The sequence below is a fragment of the Notamacropus eugenii genome, chromosome 1 (genome assembly GCF_028372415.1).
Source record: "Notamacropus eugenii isolate mMacEug1 chromosome 1, mMacEug1.pri_v2, whole genome shotgun sequence".
In the NCBI taxonomy this organism is placed as follows: Eukaryota; Metazoa; Chordata; class Mammalia; order Diprotodontia; family Macropodidae; genus Notamacropus; species Notamacropus eugenii.
The window spans coordinates 2100212-2118658 of NC_092872.1; the positions used below are offsets into that span (position 1 = coordinate 2100212).

At 42.7% G+C, this 18447-nt stretch overlaps 1 protein-coding gene across 9 annotated transcripts in view; it reads right to left on the reverse strand.

The window, feature by feature from the left end:
- PHF7 (PHD finger protein 7) overlaps positions 1–18332 on the reverse strand; it is a 52637-nt gene extending 34305 nt beyond the window's left edge. For 5 of the 9 annotated variants that reach the window (XM_072650086.1, XM_072650098.1, XM_072650067.1 and 2 more), the window contains exons 1-3: positions 18131–18331; positions 14537–14744; positions 14056–14108 (exon numbers count right to left, since the gene is read on the reverse strand). In XM_072650086.1, coding sequence (XP_072506187.1) covers positions 14056–14108; positions 14537–14577 — 94 coding nt within the window. In that variant the 5' untranslated portion in view covers positions 14578–14744; positions 18131–18331. The other 4 variants (XM_072650107.1, XM_072650116.1, XM_072650122.1 and 1 more) reach the window with 4 other exon arrangements.
- Positions 18333–18447: the final 115 nt, after the last annotated feature.

The following is an 18447-nucleotide window of genomic DNA, read 5'->3' on the forward strand; positions in this document are numbered from 1 at the left end:
TTTGTTCTCCTTTTCTTTTGTTGTTTTGTTTCTTCTTTCTCATGTTTCTTCAGTTCTGATTCCTGCTGGAGGAGAGAGTTTACTGAGGAGCACCAACTACCAAGCTGGAGGCACCTTCTCCAAGGTAAGATGTCAAGGGAAGCCTGGGTTCTGGAGACCTGGCTCCTGTGTTTCCAGGCTTGCTTTGGTGAGGGTGACTGGTTGACTGATCAGGTTCTGGAGGGAATTGGAGGTGGGGAGCAAGGGAGTCAAAGGTAGTTATCAGATTCCTGTCAGGATCGGACCTAGACTTGAATCAGTGTATGCAATGGGAGCCCTACTATGTGCTCAGTGCATTAAATGATTAGGCCTGGTGAAACTGAAAAAGACAGAAGGGCCAGGGTATCTAGTTCGTTTAACAGCCAGTCCCTCTCTAGACCATCAGTAGAATGGCTTGGATTGGAGGATCTCCAGTGGTAGTCTTAAATTAACATTCTGTGATCTTCTATGTGCCAAGGTCCTGTGGGCCTAGGAGCTGGGTGTGGATTCAAACTCTCCCATTTGCTACTGGTGTGACCTTTGTCCAGCTTCTTTGGGCCTCAGTTTCTTCATCTGTCAAATAGGAGAGTTGGACATTATTGCCCCATCCATCCCCTAATCTAGGATCCTCCTTTGGACTAACCAGATCAGATAGTAAGGAGGATAACGAGGAGGTTTTGTAGGTTTCCTTGTCCCACAGTTGGGGAAAAGGATGGACATTTTAAAAATGACCACTAACTTCTTTTTCTGGCATGAGGTTTACAGCAAGATTGAGAACATGACAAAGTAGAAGCTTTGAGTGGGTCCAGGTATCAGCAATTTGTGATTATCAATAGTAACTATTGCTATTTCCCTCCCAGGCTGATGCCTTTTTTTCCTTTGGCTCATTAAAAAGGCCATGCCCTGACTACTTCTTAAACAGGTCTATTCAATGAAAGGGCGTTACCTCACCCTAAGTGAGTACCTGCATAAACCTTGGCCTAAAGGGGCCAAGGTCTTCCAGTGCATCCTGGGTCATCTCCAGTCATCCTGATGAATATCTGGTCACTGGATTCAGATGGCTCTGGAGGAGAAGTGAGGCTGGTGACCTGCACAGCCCTCCCTCACTCAAAACAAAGTCAAGTGCAAGTCATGTCATCATTTCTCCGATGGCATGGTCTTCTTCGGCAACAAAGGATGGACATACGCGCAAAAATATATTAGTTCTAATTTTTTTTTACATCATAACTAACATGAAAATATGTTTAATATGAATATATAAGTAGATCCTATATCAGACTGCATGCCTTCTTGGGGAGGGGGAAGGAATGGGAGAAGGAGAAAACTTAAAACTGAAAATCTTATGGAAGTGAATGTTGAAAACTAAAAACTAATTATTAAAAAAAAAAAGAATAAGCAAGGTGGGGAGTGGAGGTGGGGTGGGGGCCCCTTTTACTTCTCCCCTTATGTTATTTCACTTGGTGATCTCATCAGTTCCCATGGTTTCAATGATCATATTTATGGAGATGACTCTTAGTTCTGCTTGTCCAGCCATAATCTCTCACCTGACTTACAGTCTTACATCTCTAACGGCTCTTTGGGCATCTGGAACTGAATGTCTCATTGATATTTTAAACTGAATATGTCCAAAACTTGTCATCTTTCCCTCCAAACGCTCCTTTTCGTAATTTCTGTACTACTGTTGAAGGTATCACTATCCTTCCAGTCACCCAGGCTTGGAATCTAGGCATCATCACTCTTTCTCTCTTACTCCTTCCCCTAGATCAATGTTCAAAAGTCCCATCATTGTTGTCATTGTAACATCTCACGCATACGCATCCTTCTCTTCCGACACTGCCACCATCCTGGTTTTGGCCTTATCACCTCACACGTGGACTACTACAATTCTGTTGGTTGGTGTCCCTGTTTCAAGGCTCTCCTTACTCCACTCAGCCGTCAATGTCATCTTCCTAGAGAGCAGGTTTTATCATATCAGTATCCTCTCCTCCCAGGGCAGCTGGGTGGTGCACTGGATAGAGCATCAGTGCAGGAGTCAGGAGGACCTGAGTTCCAATCTCACCTCAGACACTTGACACTCACTAACTGTGTGACCTTGGGCAAGTCACTTAACCCCAACTGCCTCATCCTGGGTCATCTCCAGTCATCCTGAGGAATATCTGGTCACTGGATCCAGATGTCTCTGGAGGAGAAGAGAGGCTGGTGACCTGCACAGCCCTCCCTCACTCAGAACAAAGTCAAGGGCAAGTCATGTCATCATTTCTCTGATGGCATGGTCTTCTTCGGCAACAAAGGATGAACACACATCCTCTCCTCCCATTCAAATCCAGGATCAAATATAAAATTCTTTGCTTTGCATTCAGAGTCCTTGTCCTACCTTTCTACTTTGTGGGCCTCTATGTACTGATTCTGTAGAAATCTGCTGACCCAGCTTCATTGTTCCTTAAACAAAACAACTCTGAGTACTTTCACTGGCTGGGCCCATGCCTCGATGCTGTCCCTCTTGGCTTCCCTCCCCTTCCTTCCGCCTTTCCCAGACCTTCTTGAACACTCTTTATCCTCTATATATCATTTGTACATAATTTTTTGCATGTTTTCTTCCCCATGAGACTGAGCTCCTGGAGAGCAGGGATTGTTTCTTTTTTGCTTTTCCTTGTATTCCCAGTGTTTAGCGTAGTGCCTGGCACATAGAAGGCACTTAATAAATGCTAGCTGACTGACTGCTCCAATAATTTACTTTTCATTTTTAACCAATACCAAACAGTTTTGGTAATTACTGAATGTAATATAATTCTGGATTTGGAAGGGATGTTTTCCTTTAATACTTTCTATTTTTTTCCCTTGAGATTCTAGACCTTTTTTTTGTTCCTGCAAATGAATTTTTAAAATAATTTTTCTCCTTTTCTCCCTTTGGTAGTTTGATTGGTTTAGCACTAAATCTTTAAATCAACTTAAATATTAGTTTTTATCACGGTCCAACCATGAGCAACGAATATCTATCCACTTATTTGTCGTTATTTCTTTAAAGAATGTTTTACAACTTTATATAAACTTTTAAGTCTGTCAGGTAGGCTCAGACAGCTTATGAATTTTGTAGTTATTTTGAATGAGATTTCCCTATTATTTCCTCCTAGATTTTGTAATTGCTGTATAGAAATGCTACTCTCCGTTCCTCACTCAAGACACTCTATCTACACTTGCTACTCCATGCTTGGAATGCCTTCCTTCCCTCCTCACCTCCTTCTCACAGAGTACTTTCTCTTCTTTAAGATGCAGCTTAAATGATGTTCAATGATCTGTTAAATCCATCTGTTCCATGATGCCTTTACTGATCCCTTCAGCTGCTAGTGTCCTTTCTCCCAAACTACCATGTATTTAACTACTTTGTGTATGTATGCATCTATATATGTACATATGTAACACACAAACATGGATTTAAGTTTATGTTCGTGTTGTGTGTATTTTTATATTTACCCCTTATGTAAGAATATAGGGACCTCTTTATTCTCTGGACTTCGAATTGCAGTGCAGGACCCAGCACAGGGTCAGGCTTACAGTAAGCCGTTACATCCCATTACTCTGTTGAAGCTATTGTCTCAATTCATTTCCTTCCTGGTTTTCTAAGTAAACCATCACGTCATTAATAAATAGGAATAACTGTGTGTCCTCTTTTCCATTAGGTTTTGGAGATAAACAGAGGCAGGAAAACTGTAGAGACTCAAGGTCAGAAGAGTGTAAAGCTAAACTGGTTCACAACAGGGTTCAAATTTTAAAGAAGAAAGTGAGCTGGGATGTTGGAGTGAGGTTAGCAGATATATGTCACATGAGATGAAGCAAAGTGAAAGATGACATAGGATGTTATGATCACATAAAGCAGTGTTGGTGTTGTTTTTAAAATCAAGAAATTTACTGACTAGGTTTCAGAGACTGAATCTGCTTCCTGATGACTGGTCCACTGAGGATTAGGGAAGCAGATTCTTGTTGGAGTAGCTGTTCACTGAAACTTGATGTACTCTCCCCCTCCCTGCCCCCCAAGCTCTGTCTTCCTTGTACTTTTAGACTCTTCATCTCCTATCACTCACAGATCTTCTGCCACTATCTCCTCCTTTACCAATCTCATATGAAGAGGTAAGCAACCCTTCTTGCCAAGGCAAACCCCTTCACATGTACAAGTAGTCCTATTCCATTCCATCTTCCTCAGCAGACTGCTCCTTCCGTCACCTCACTCTCTCACTAATCTTCAACTGGAGATGTCCTGGATAACTCCCTACTTGCTCCAAACACACCCATGTCTCCCCCATCCTTGATCCCTGCGACCCTGTTATCATCCTGTATCTCTCCTCTCTTCTATAGCTAGACTTCTCTATCTATAATCAGTGCTTCCACTTCCTTTCCTCTCTCTTGTTAACTCTCTACTGTCTGGCTTCCAACCTCACCATTCAACTAAAACCACTCTTTTCCAAGTTGCCAGTGATCTCTTAATTGCAAAATCTAATGGCCCTTGCTCGGTTCTTATCTTTCCTGACCTTTCCACACAGCCTTTGACACTGGACCATGCTCTTGATCCTCTCTATTCTCTGTTTTCATGACAGTGCTCTCTCCTGGTCCTCCTCCTACCTGTATGACCTCTCCTCAGTCTCCTTGAATGGATCTTCATCAAGGTAATGCCCATTAATGTTCTAGGCCTTCTTTTCTCTATACTAATTTGTTTTTTTATTGCATCTGATGCCATGTTACTATCTCTAACTGTACACGATTCTCAGACCTACTTCTCCAGCCCTAAACTCTATCTTGACCTTGCCTCTCCATCTCCAATTGCCTATCTGACATCTTGATCTGGATTCTCTAAAAATAACTTAAGCTCAATATTTCCAAATCTGAACTCATTATCATGTCAAGTTCTCCCCTCTTCACAACTTTCCTAGTATTGTCAAGGACACCACTCAGGCTTCCCACCTAAATGTCACCCTCAGTTCCTCACTTTCTCTTGCCCCATTTACAAGCTGTAGATTTCTGGCTGGACTTTCTGATCATGACAGACAAAGTGAGTAAAAGTCAGAATTGAGAGGGTGCTAAGTGATAGAAGTAGGAAAGGGTATGAAAAAAAGTGAGTAGCAAATTTTGATAGTTGTTTTGCAGATACTCCAAATTTGAGTTCTCATATTTAAGAGTTCCAGGTACAAAATCTAGAAAGATATGTCCTGATGTGTACAATTTCTTGGAGGAAGAAAATTTTGCACATGGTTCTTGGGGAACATTCTACTTGGAAGGCAGAGTCAGATAAGGGATCTGCTTTTATTAAAAGGGTTGGAGGTTCCCATTTTAAGGATTTCAGCAGAGCCAGAAGCTAGAGGTGGCTGAGACAACAGTTAAGCAGTGTATAGAAGCATATAGGGGAGTGACATCAGGTAGTGTTCATTCAGGAGAGTAGCTTCCAGTAGAAGCTCAAGAGACCAAGGTCATCGGAAGCAGTGTGAATACATTAGCTGTCCTATAATATTGGAGGAAGAGTTACTTCTCCTCACATGTCTTGCTATATCATACATGTTTCTCACATGTGCTCCTTTCCACATATGCCAGTCATATGTGCCCTATGTCTGTACCTCCCTACTTATACCTCTATGTGTGTGCACTCTCTCTGCTGGTGCTGAGTGAGCATTCCTCAGATTTATGGGTGAGATATTTTGCTGCCACTATGTCATTTTGCTTTGAGTTAATTATGTCATCATTGTGTCATTTGAGTTAATTGTGTTAATTGCTGAAAGGTAAATATGCTAGCAGGAGCTGATGAATTATAGTTTTATAGATGTAGATCCAGAATATCTTGATCCTAGGGTAGCCATCCTCTAGAGAACCTGCCTTGCAAATCAGAATGTGATTCTAGGCCCTAGAAATAGAAAGGTGTTCCTTAGTATGGAAACTAAAACAAAAGTAGAGTGGGTTGGGGATATAAGAGGGACAGGTCTAGCTTGGATGGACAGAAGGGAATGAAGAGAGGTGGGAGGCAAAAGTAACTCCCATAGGGTAGACTCTTATTTTGTATCTCCAAGATTTTAATTGGAGCCATAGAAGAGGAGATTGTCACGCTCTTTTCAGCAGCAATACTTCTGGATTTGCTTACCAAAAAAATAACAATTCACATTACATAATGTTAGAATATAAGCTCCTTCCAAATAGATTGTTTCATTTATTGTGTTTGTATCCCCAGTGCCAAGGCATACAGTAGGAATTCTATACTTGTTGATAAATTATCATTCCCCAAGCAGAAGTTGGAAGGTGGGGAAGGGTATGCCAGAGTAGATCATAAATATTTGACTGCAGTAAGGGGTTCAGCCTCAGGGCCTCAGTCTACGATTCTCTAATCCTCAGAATAATCATTGCCATTGGGCAAAGCCTACTTAGCTCTGGCCTCAGCTCAGTAGAGCTCTGATTAGGAATAAACAGCAGGCTTCGTTATGCCAGTGTCCAGAATCCTTGACTCATCATGTACAGGGAGATAATCAGTTTAACAATGGAGCTGGCCCTGGAACCATCATAAATGAACTTGGTCGTTGGCCATATAGTTCTGATATTTCTACAGTGACATGTTATTCTCCATCTTTGCTGTGGTCTGACTCAGTTATCTGTAGTCATTTAAAAGTGAGAGACAGAGCAGCGTACATTATGGTAGGAACATGTCAGACACATAGCAGACATTATGTGCTGAGCTTGCAAAATGGTGTATGTGGGTAGCTCTGTTAGACTGAAGACCTGCCACTCCCACCCTGAGCCTAGCAGCAACTCTGGGTAATGCTAGAGATACCCAAGAGACATATCAGAAACAAGCTAGAGAAGGAATAGTATATAATGAACAGGAAATTGATAAGGTTCATAGCAGGACTTCCTGAAGTGAGATTACCTTGGAAGCTCTGGTAACCATTGCTCTGAAGCTGCAGGAGAAGACTTTTGCCTAGCTGGTTGGCCAAGACCATATGGCAGTGAGATGAATCTTGTTTTTCCCTTGGAGACCTTGAAAGTAGGGTGTGGAAGTATTGCCTTAGAAATAGCATTTGGGCATATTTGATTTAAGTTCCAAAGACTGGGTGGAGTGAAATGAAGATTTTGCACCATATGATGAGCTAAATTTATTTGTCTGGGAATTTTAAAACTGTCTTTAAAAAAAAGTATCCAGCAAACATACCATAATCCATGTGGAAAAATAATTCTTTCAAGGAAGTAATCTATTTATGGGAAGTTGGGAAAGTGTTAAGAACCTCTTTTGAAGGCAAAATGAGTCACTTTGATAAATTATGTCACTTGGGATAATTTTCATATTACTTATCCTAGTCTAGATGAGATGGCTCTGAATGATTGGCTACTAAGTAAGTGAACTGGGGCTGCTCAAGCCTCGGCTGCCACCTGGTGGCTTATCCAGCTTTGGCACCTCCAACCCTGCCTTCTACTGGCATTATTTAGACACTGGATCATGAGTTTCACATGTAATGTACACCGTGTTTGTAACCACCTATGTAGTTGCCATATTATACACTTTTGCTGTATTCACTTTGCTTACAAATGCTTACGTTATATTTTAGTCTATCTTTCATTACTTTAACCCTGTCACTTATCGTCTTATTTCAGGACTACATGAGATTTGTTTACTTGATCTGTGGTATACAATGTGGTCACATGTGCTATGTATTTTGTTTCCACATGTACTCATGCTTGTGAAAGGCAATCAGATGCCTCCCTGTGTGGGGACTGGTGTTGGGAATAATTCCCAGCAATTGTTGTTTTCTCATTTTATGTGTGTTGTTCAGCTGTGTCCAACTCTTTACAATGTCATGGACCACAGCGTTTTCTTGGTAATGATACTGCAGTGATTCGTTGTATCCTTCTCAGTGGATGAAGGCAAAGAGAGGTTAAGTAATTTGCCCAGGGTCACAGGGCTAGAACTCAGATCTTCCTGACTTGAGCCCCAGTGCTCTACCCACTGAGCCACCTAGCTTCCTCCTTCATTTATGTATAGATACACTCAAAATGCATGTTTACAGATATCCTGTTGTAGCCTGTATAATTTGTAGCACATGCATAGTTCTCACTGGTGAAGGGTAAGGGTTCTTTCTGTTCAGAACAGCTCTAACCCCAGGTTTCTCTGAATGGTGTTCCCCAATGACTTATAGGAGTAAAATATTTCATTTATCCTCTCTGACCAAAAGGCTTAGTGTTCAAAGGCAGGGGAACTAGGGCTCGATCAGTCAGCTACCTGGAAGACTAATGACGGAGGGAGAAAAAAGGAGAGAAGATGGGGGACTGAGAAACTAACATGACTGGTCATGAGCATGCAAACACTGATCCCATCCCTGGGGCTGGGGTGGGGGTATGCAATAATTACTCTCCTGTACAGTAAGGTACCTAAGCAGGTAAGTAGAGGTTTATTCTTATTCTGCTGAGTCAGAGCAATCAGCACGGTGTGATAAGCTAGTACAGGGAGCTGCCCAAAGCAGCAGTCAGCTCCCTAAACCATTTCCATGAACAAGAGACAGAGACAGTCAGAGACAGACAGAAACAAAGAGAGAGAGAGAGAGAGAGAGAGACAGAGACAGAGAGAGACAGAGACAGAGACAGAGAGGAGAGTTTATGAGAAATAACAGAATTGTTGGCCTTCCACTCCCATGAACAGGGAAGTAGGGCAGGGAGTAGGAAGACATGAGAAATTGGGTGGGGGAGGAGGGCCTTGACCTTGGGAAGCAACGGCTGCATTTTTCATTTTATTTGTCTTGCTTTGTAATCTAATTAAAGATGATTTTCGGTAGCTTAAAGAATTTTCAGTGGATGAGGTTTGAGCCAAGAGCAACAACCCACTAAGAAGGCTTAAGGAGTAAGTGGAAGGTAGTGCTGGGGAGACAGTCCATACACACACACACACCACACACACCTCAGTGCCAGTTAAAATAAACAGGTGATTAATTTTGCATAGACAACGTTGAAAGAAGATTGCTTCCAAATTTTTTAATTATAAGATAAAGATGCAGAACTTCAGGCTTGTTAAAACTGAAAAATCACCAAATCTGAATGTCAGGACTTATGCCGACTGAACAAATCCTACTCAGAGCAAATCAAAGAAGAAGAAAGGAAGTCCTTTGTGTTACTAGAATCCATATCTGACACATGCAAATCACAAAAGATCTTCAATTCAAAGATAAGGGTTAGGCCAAGGACAAGAAGAGTTAAATTCCTGCTACCTATCTTCTCCTTCATGAGGCAGCTAAGTGGACCTGAGTTCCAATTCAACCTCACATACTTACTAGCTGGATGACTCTAAGCAAGTCACTTAACTTCTATCTGCCTCAGCTTCCTCAACTCTGAAGAAGGGATAACAGCACCTGCCTGCCAGGGTGGTGAGGATCAAATGAGATAATATTTGTAAAGCACGTAGCATCTGCCTGGCACATAACTGGTCCTAAATAAAGGCTTATTTCTTTCCCTTGCATCATGATTTGAAAGTATATAAGAATTATGTTGGTCAACCCTGAATTACACCACACTAAACTTCTGACTTGATGAATTCTACATCCCAATGACAGAACCAGCAGGCACTTATTAAATATCTTCTATGCCAAAGCTATTGTGCTAGACAATGGGGATACACAAAATGAATAAAGTTCTCCCCCTCAAAGACTTTACATTCTGGGGAGAGGATATATGCATGCAGTTATAAAGCACATGCTGGTTTGAGGGAAATGGAATGTACACAAATAACTAAGGGGATGAGGAAAACCTTTCCTTAAGATCTGGTACATAAGATAAGCCTTGAGGGGAACAAAGGGATTCTACAAGGCAGGGGGAAGGAAGGAGTACATTCCCAGTATGGCAGGACAGCAAGAAGGTTGGGTTAGCTAACCCTGGGAAAATAAACTGGAGCCTAACCATGAAAGACTTGCAGTGTCAAGTTGAGGAGTCTGTGCTGTTTTTATTTCTAGGGGCTACAGGGAGCCATTCAAGTTTCTTGAACATGGGAGTGGCACAGTCAGACACAGAATTTGAAAATATTGTGGCTGTAGCGCAGAAAACTGATTGGAAAGGGGAGAGAAGCCACAAGCAAGTAAGAGGCTGCTTAAATAGTACAGGGGAGAGGTAATGAGGACTTGAACTATGGTAGTGGCTGTGTGAGTGAATAAAATGGGATGGAAACAAGAGATGTTGGGGAAGTAGAAGTGCAAGATTTGAAAGTTGAACAGGCATGAAGCAGGGAGTTAAGGGAGAGGGAAGAGTTGAGGATGCTTAAGGTTGCGAACACTGATGGCTTGAAAGATGGTAGCATTCTCAACAGAAATAGAGATGGGAAGATAGTAAATTCCATTTTGGATATGTTGAGTTTAAGAAGCTTATAGGACATTCAGGTGGCAATGTCCAACAGGTATTTGATGAGAGAGGGTTAGGAAACTGAGCAGGATGTATACATCTTGGAGTCGCCTGCATGAAGATTATAATTGAACCCATGGGAGGTAAGATCGCTAAAAGAGAGGGTACGTTGAGAAAAGAGAAGGGAACAGGGCAGAGCTACTCCACATACGAGGAGCATTCATGGTTAGGGGTTGGGATGCTGAGGAGGATTCAGTCAAGGACAATGATAAAGTAGGTGCATATTTTTTGATTCTTGGTTTTCTTTTCAACTTCCTAACAGTGAAGGTAAGGTGTTCATAACTGGTTAGTCCCAGAAATCTAGATGAATTTTTTTATTCACTTGGATACTGTTTTCAAAAGCCAGAAGAAAAGGATTCAATGTCTAGAAATACATTTGGGCCAACTTCATGAAATACAGTAGATCATCAAGATAAAATAAATTTCAGAGATGGAGAAGTTTAGAAAAGAAAAAAGTTGATTCATTGTGCTTTTGAAAAAGCTTCTCTGTTTGAGAAACAAAAATGACAACTTATTTTGAAGCTCTTTAAATGTTACTCTTTTGCACAAAACTAGTCTTCCTTTTAAAGGGACTAAAGAAACCATCAGTCATCCCCAAACTGGAAACCCCTAAGTCTGCTTGAATTAACAAGTCATCATGATAGTTATATAAAAAGTCACATGATGAACTAGCAAAAAAGAACCCTGAAGTTCGTTACCCAAAATATAAAGTAGATTTCTCCATTTATTGGGGGAAATTATTTGTGGTAAGAAGAAAACCAGTTTTCTCTAACATTCAGCATAACTGACATTTAAACCACAAACGCATGAGTCATACTATTAAAATGTATCTACCTTGATGCTGAACTCAGTCTGAGGAAAGTTTTATTGGTTTCACTGAAGCAAATCAGAAAACAGGTACGACAGACAAAATAACAAATACACAATCTCAAAAGCACTCCCCTAAAAAGAGTCAAAGAACAATGACGATGCAGTGGCCACTAACTTTGGCATTTAAAATAGTGTTTAGGCAGCTACTTTAATTTTGTACACACTACATAAAGTTGTTCAGTGAGTTTCTAGAAGTCCAGTGATGATAGCCTTTGACAGACTAGATAAAAAGACCTATAATTTTCTCACTTAGTAAGCAGACTATGCTGATTTTTGTCTTGAAAACAACCCCGAAAGGGCACAGCAATCGGTCCACAATGATACTTGGGAGCTAATATCTTCAATGCTTTGTAGACACAAACTAAAGAAGTCCACAGAATCCTGGACTGTGTGAAAGCAAATGTTCCAATAGAGAACCTGGAAATCATTGCTATTATGTCAGAGTATGCAAATTTAATATTTTTGTATTATTTACATGGCTGATATTCTTAGCCATACTGCCAAAATAACCAAAGTCTTGCAAAATAAAAAGGTATCTGTGTTTCAAGGGAGTAGAATGATATATGGGTCAAAAAAAAAAGACATATGAGACAATCCATTAAAGCTCATCAAAACCCTTAGATAATGGTTTAAAGTACATACATCTCTTCAGAGTTCTAGTCGTAGAGAGAAAGTCAAACTAGTGCATTTCTAAGAGTCACAGGATAAACTATCCAGTCTTTCAGCCCAAATAATTGCGTAAAGCCAACATTAAAAAGATGCTGGATACAATTTTTTATGCAGTTTGATTAAAGGACACAATCTGATTAAGTGTAAAACAAGATGAAATTACCAGTGATTATAAATTTCTTTCTGGAAGGAAAATCTTCTCAATGAATCCAACTGATTCATGAGCCAAGATAATGCAAGTGGCAAAAAAAAAAAAAAAATAGCAAAAATTTAAATTCTACAGATATTTCATTAGAAATGGAAAGCTTTAAACATCAAGCACTGGTGGTTCTCTATCTCTGGAGTCCGCAACATCAACCTACTGAGATAACACGAGGACACGGACTCACTGAATTTACACAACCCTAGAAACACCCACGAGGATACTGTTACCTTACCTGCAACTGTAGCATCACGTGAGAGACCTTTCAGTAAACTGAAACGAACGAAAACACCCTTAAGACCTTCTCTGCTCATGAAGACTCATCTCACACTCAATGGAAAGCAAATTACAAACTCAACTGAAACCAAGGGATAGTTTTGCTGCAAGTAAAGCTTGAAGAGTTAAATTGTGAGCAAAGAGTGAAAGGTTTTTCTTGCATTATTAGAAATGTGTGTGTTCTTGTAATGGGATTTTCTTTTTAACTTGAGAAATGTGACACATGAGTAAAGGAGTCATTCCAGCTAAATTCAGTTCAAAGGCATGGCAACAGGAAGTTACAGAGTGTTCTCTTTCATTACTCTTAGTGCTTTTCCTCTAAAATAGTGCTAGTTTCTGTTGAGCAGACCCAAGTTGCAGCTTGGCTTGTACCAGCACTTGCGACTTTTTTGTTCGGGTTCAAGTTGGCTTTTTGTCATTTTATGCATTCAGCCTAACACTGTGCGTAAGCCAAACTCACTGTGTAGCTGTGTATTTGGTCTCAGCTGCTTCGTGCGCTATTTTTACATCACAAATTACACAACTGATCTGAGGGCCCTCTTCTGTATTGCCGCTTGCCCTGGGCACTAAAGTTCTTGCTCCGGCTCTGGCTAAATGTGGAAGGTGAATCTAATTATCTTACCACCCCAGCATAGAAGGGATTAGAGGGTTTAAAAAAAGGACTGCTTTGGCCAAAAGGGGATTTGGAATGGAGGCTTACAAGCAACTGTTTTTACTGGCTGCTATAACACTCTTAAATATATTTTTCTTTGTTACTGCTGATTCTTTAAATTCATGTTTTACACTGGATCTGGAATCAAGAGAGTTCTCGGTTTAAATCCCACCTTTGATCTTCATTAGCAGTGTGACAATGGGTTACCTTTTAACATTTTTATGCCTCTCTTTCCTCATTTGAAAGTGAAAATAATAATGCCTCTAAGTATCTAATTCACAGGTTCTTGGGAAGAACTAATTTATATTCAGTGCTTTGTAAACCTTCAAGTGCCATGGTGTCAGTTATAACATTTTTGGAGCTAAAATTTCTTCTAGATCCTTAGCTCATGAATAGCTTAGAGGAACAAGTGGCTATTCTGAGAAGAAAGTGGGTCTGGTAGTGAAAGCTGGGACAGAATTTGAGATGGATTCAAGTTTGAGCTGCAGTAGAACTGGAACAGCTTTTCCTAACTTGCCTGTGTTTATCCTTTCTGTATGCAGGGTGCAGAAAAAGAGAAAGGGCAAGGAGACGATGTGTGGAAAATGCTCTGAGCTCCATAAATGACAAGAGCTTATATTTACAAAGTGCTGAAAGATCTGCAAAACTCTGAACATGAACGATCACACGCGATCCTCACAACAACCCTGGGAGGTAGACATGAGCTCTATCTTAAAGACGAAGGAAATGAAGCTCAGAAAAGTTAAAGTAATTTGCCCATGACTGAGAAACAAGTATTTATTAAGCACTTACCCCGTGTCAGGCACCACGCCAAGTGCCAGAGGCGGTATCTGAACACAGGACTTTCTGACTCCAATCTAGAACTCTTCCCCTATATCATGCTGCTTCCAGAATCAATCCTGCAATATTATCCTGACTTTCCAGGGAAAGGTAATTTAAAAAGGACAGGTCTCTCTGCCCATCTTACCAGGCCCTGACGACTGCTGCATCTGTGCTGTCCACCAAGACATGACTGGGTTTCTGTATAAAAGGGAAAAAATATACAAAATGACCTTTGAGGTTGCCCTTCTCTACCTTCTGCAGCTTTTCCCTCACTACCCTACCCACTATCTCAGGAACAAGACCAGAAACTCTCAAGAATGTCATCATTTCTTTCCATATTTTTAGAAAATGCATAAAATATATCTACTACCCACAGTCCCCTCCTAATTTTTCCTTTCTGCCCCATTCCCTCAATCCAGGGTTGGCCACCTTTCACAAAATAGACTAAATAAATTCCTATTATGCTGAGCCATTTTCAGTTTCTAAGGGTAAAAGGCCCTTTCTTTGTTATCTTACCCTTTTATTATCCCTCTCCCCCAAATCCACCCTCTGAAAAACTGCAAAATGAAGAATAGTCCACAGAGCACTTGACAAATAGCCAACAATCCTCTGAAGTCCAACTCTACCTCAGTCCTTCTGTCTTCCCCTTTCTGTTCACAATTCTCATTAAGCACTGCTTCCCTTTCCAATCTGGAATCTCTGTAACTTTAAAAATGGACTTTTCCAGCTACAAATATTAACAAGTCTCAGAGCAATTGTTCTCAGGTCTGATAGAGTCTGGGGAATGAAAGCCAGCACCTTCCAACATATGTGATCCCATCCTTGTTCACAGTCCTGTAACAATAAAAATAGCATATTTTATACAATGTCATTTGATTTGCACAATAGAAAATACATTCTTTTTATTCCACAGAACAGCAAACATAAGCTAGCGATTGGCCCATGGCCACAGAACTAGTCTGTGGCAGAACCAAAACTTGAAGCCAGGGTTATTGACCTCACTGCCTCCTTTACAAAGACATGGTGGATCTTCTACCAGTTTCTTCTGAGAAACTATTGAAATAATGAGAATGATTTGGTATCTTTTTTAAAAAGTTGTTCCTACTTACAGGTGACCGAATTTGTCCTGTAATTGCCTAAGCCATGACTCTTTGTCTCTGAACTCAGTTCAGAAATTCAGCTGGCCTATGAGTTAAGTTTAGAAATCCAGTTCTCTTGTCAATCAGTGTTCTATTATGCAAAGGAAATCTGTCATCCTAGAAGAATGTAGATGGACACCAGGGAGTTTGGTTGAGTATCTTTATATCACCAAGCTAGCCTTCAAAGATATCTGGTCAGTTATCCAAAGAAGTCTGGTCTTATCTCTAACCTTGCAGGTAGACTCAAACAATGAATATTTCTTAGTCATGAGAGGAAAAGAGGGGATTGTAGCTAGTTGGAAAACTGATTTTCCAACCAATCACATTGACCCCCGTGTTTTGGCTCTGTAACCAATCATACTTATTTTGCCATATATGATGTCAAGCTCTTTTAACCAATCATAACTTGTTCCTCTGCCTACAATGTCCTGTTCTTTGTTCTGCTTTTCCCTAAAAAACATAAAAATGGAAGCCATTCCCCACCTTGGGGTCTTAAGCTTTTCTGAGGAATCTGAGAACCTATTTAATTGTCAATTTTACACCTTATTAGTAAATTGATTATGCTTAGAATTTGTGCCTTAGTTTACCTTATTTTGACCTTAGCACTATGGAATAAAAGGGAAGTCCTTAAGATGGTAAGAGAAACAATTTTAATGAAGAAAAATAGGATTTGTTCTCGGAGATGGATTTAGATATACAGGGATCTTAGCAATCCAACTATATACAGAAGATGGAAATAAGGTCAGGCAACAAGAATGTAAGAGAATGACACAATCCTTTAAAAACAGTCAGGAGTGAGTCAGGAGTGCTCAAGTTCAAAATGTGCTGGGGCATTTTGTGTGCTTGTAAAACAAGCACCTGGATATTCCCAGGATGACAGGCTGGTACAGGTTCTTAGATCTGCTTTTCTAAAGGGAAAGCAACTTTTGAGGGGTCTACAATCACTTTAATCAAACACACACCAACAGAGAGACCAGACACGACTTCCAAAAGTCCGATGGTACATACATATGGCAATACATACACCACAGATAAACAGACAGATCCAACTTGCTGACCACTACATACGTTCACAGTTACCAGAGACAGAAGCACCAACATCTGGGTTTTCAAAGGGGGCAGGGCTGGGGAAGGGGGCTCCTTAGTGGCATCCCAGAGTCTCATTTGGCCAAATCACAAAAACACTCTCCCCAAGAGTGAGCCCCAAAGCAAAACCTCATCTTAGAGTATACACAGAGCCAGAAGGCCTCAGCCCACTTGCTTCAGTGCCTTATTACCAAAAGGTGTGAATGACTTCAAGCAAGCAGACTTTCCTTACTAGCCCCACCAGAGGCCTATTAATCGGCAGAGATTTTAACTCCCATTACAGAGCTAAGGGCAAAAAAGAGGGTTTTTTCATGTATATTGTGGGGGAAAATAGGATCAAAGAAGGGATAGGACTTTGAAGGTATGTGGCATGATGACAACTGACAACACAGAGAAGAAAGAAATGCTTGGATTAATTCTTATTTCCCTTATCTTTCTTCCTCTGCCAGTGATGTAATCTTTCTGTTGGTAATGATACCCACATCACCGAAAATGCCTCGCAAGGAGATGATGTTCAAGGTAAGTGTGAAAACAATAACAGAGCCTAGTTTGCCCTTGATCAATTTACATCTCAAAGAACTGGTGGATGTGACTGTGATTCACTATCACTAATATGTGGAAGATCACAGAAAACAGGAGAAACACCATAAGACTGGAGAAGAGCAAATGTCTAGACTGGGAAAACGGGATTACAAAGAGAAAGCAGGGCTTGGTAAAGGATGCATCGCTTCCTTTTTTGACAGGCTTCCTAAACTGGTAGATGAGAGGAATGCTGTAGATCCCTAGGTTTTTAACAAAGCTTCTGATAAAGCATCTCCTACTATTCTTGTGGAGATAGAGAAATATGAATTAGCTGAATAATACAATTAGATTAATTCAGAACTGGTGGACACAATTCAAAGAGCAGTTGTCAATGGCTCAATGTAAACGTGGTAGGAAGTTTCCAGCCTGTGCCTGGCCCCGTGCTGTTTAATATTTTTATTTATGACACGAATAAAGGTATAAAGGGCCGGCTCATTACATCTGCAGGTGACACAAAGCTGGTCTGACCCCGCCGTCCTGGACAAAAGAATGACTCCCTAAGCCCCAGACGGAGAGGCCTGGTCCATCTGGGGGTTTTAGTGGACCGGTCAGCAGTGGGCTGCTTTGGCCACAACAGCCGAGGCTGCTGTCCTGAGCGGCGATGATGGAGCAGGGAGCAGAATGTACCGGGATGCTCACTCTCCTCTGGGAAAGCTGCCCTGAGCTGAGGAACGCTCGGCGGGTGGCACTGCTAACCGGGCCGGGTAAACGCACGGGGGGGCAGACTTCTTCTAGGCTGAAGAGCCACCCCCTCCTCCCTGAGCGGCGGCTCGTTTTCAAACGGTCTCCCCAAAACCAACCCAATTCTTTGTCGCAGCCAGATTCCCAGCTTTCCACACCCACGGAAGACCGCAAGGTCCGGCTTCCTCAGTGGGTTACCGTTGGCCGAAGGCCCTGGGGTTGGTGCGATGAGGAGGCCGCGGCCCACGGGCGGGGGACCCCAGAAAACCAGAGTGTGGGCAAAGGGACCGGCCAACGAGGGCCTCGAGCGGCCTGGGGCACCCCCGGAACGTGACCGCCCGCTCTGCGGTCTGGGGGACCTTGGGGCTGCAAGGCCACCATGCCCATCCCATCCAATGCCAGCTTTCCCATCATCTGGGCAGAACCCCCACAGTGACCGCAAGGAGGGGTGGGGGAGGGGGAGCCCCCTTCTCCCGCCCCTGGCCTCTCCTGTGACAGTGAGGGTCTGGAAGCCCTGGGTTCAAGTCCTGCCTCCGACCCCGGGGTTGGAGGGCAGAGGTTCCCCCTGGACGCACGCACGGGCACGGACACGGGCACGGACACGGACACGGGCACGGGCACGGGCACGGGCACGGACACGGACACGGACAGACACACACGACGGTCCCGCACGTGTCTCCCCCTGATCCCCCCGTCTCGGGCCCGGCGGGGATGGGGGGCGGCTCCCTCTACCTCCGAGGGCCGGGCAGGGCCTCCTGCCCCCAGGCCTCGGGCTGCTCCGGACGCCCGCCGCGTCTCGCGCTCGCCCGTCGGGGGCCCGGCCCCGGCCCTTCGCGCCTCGGTCCCCGCCCGACAGCCGGAGGAAGGGAGCGAGGGCGGGGAGGGGCCGACGGGGCCGGCGGCGGGTCAGCCAACGGCCAATAACGGCCGCGAGCCCTGGCGGGCGGGCATGCGCAGCCACAGGAGGAGGGGGGAGGGGAAGGGCGGGGCCGAGGGCGGGGCCGGGGCGGCGGCGAGCACGTCCCGCCGTCGCAGGGGCGCGCAGCGCC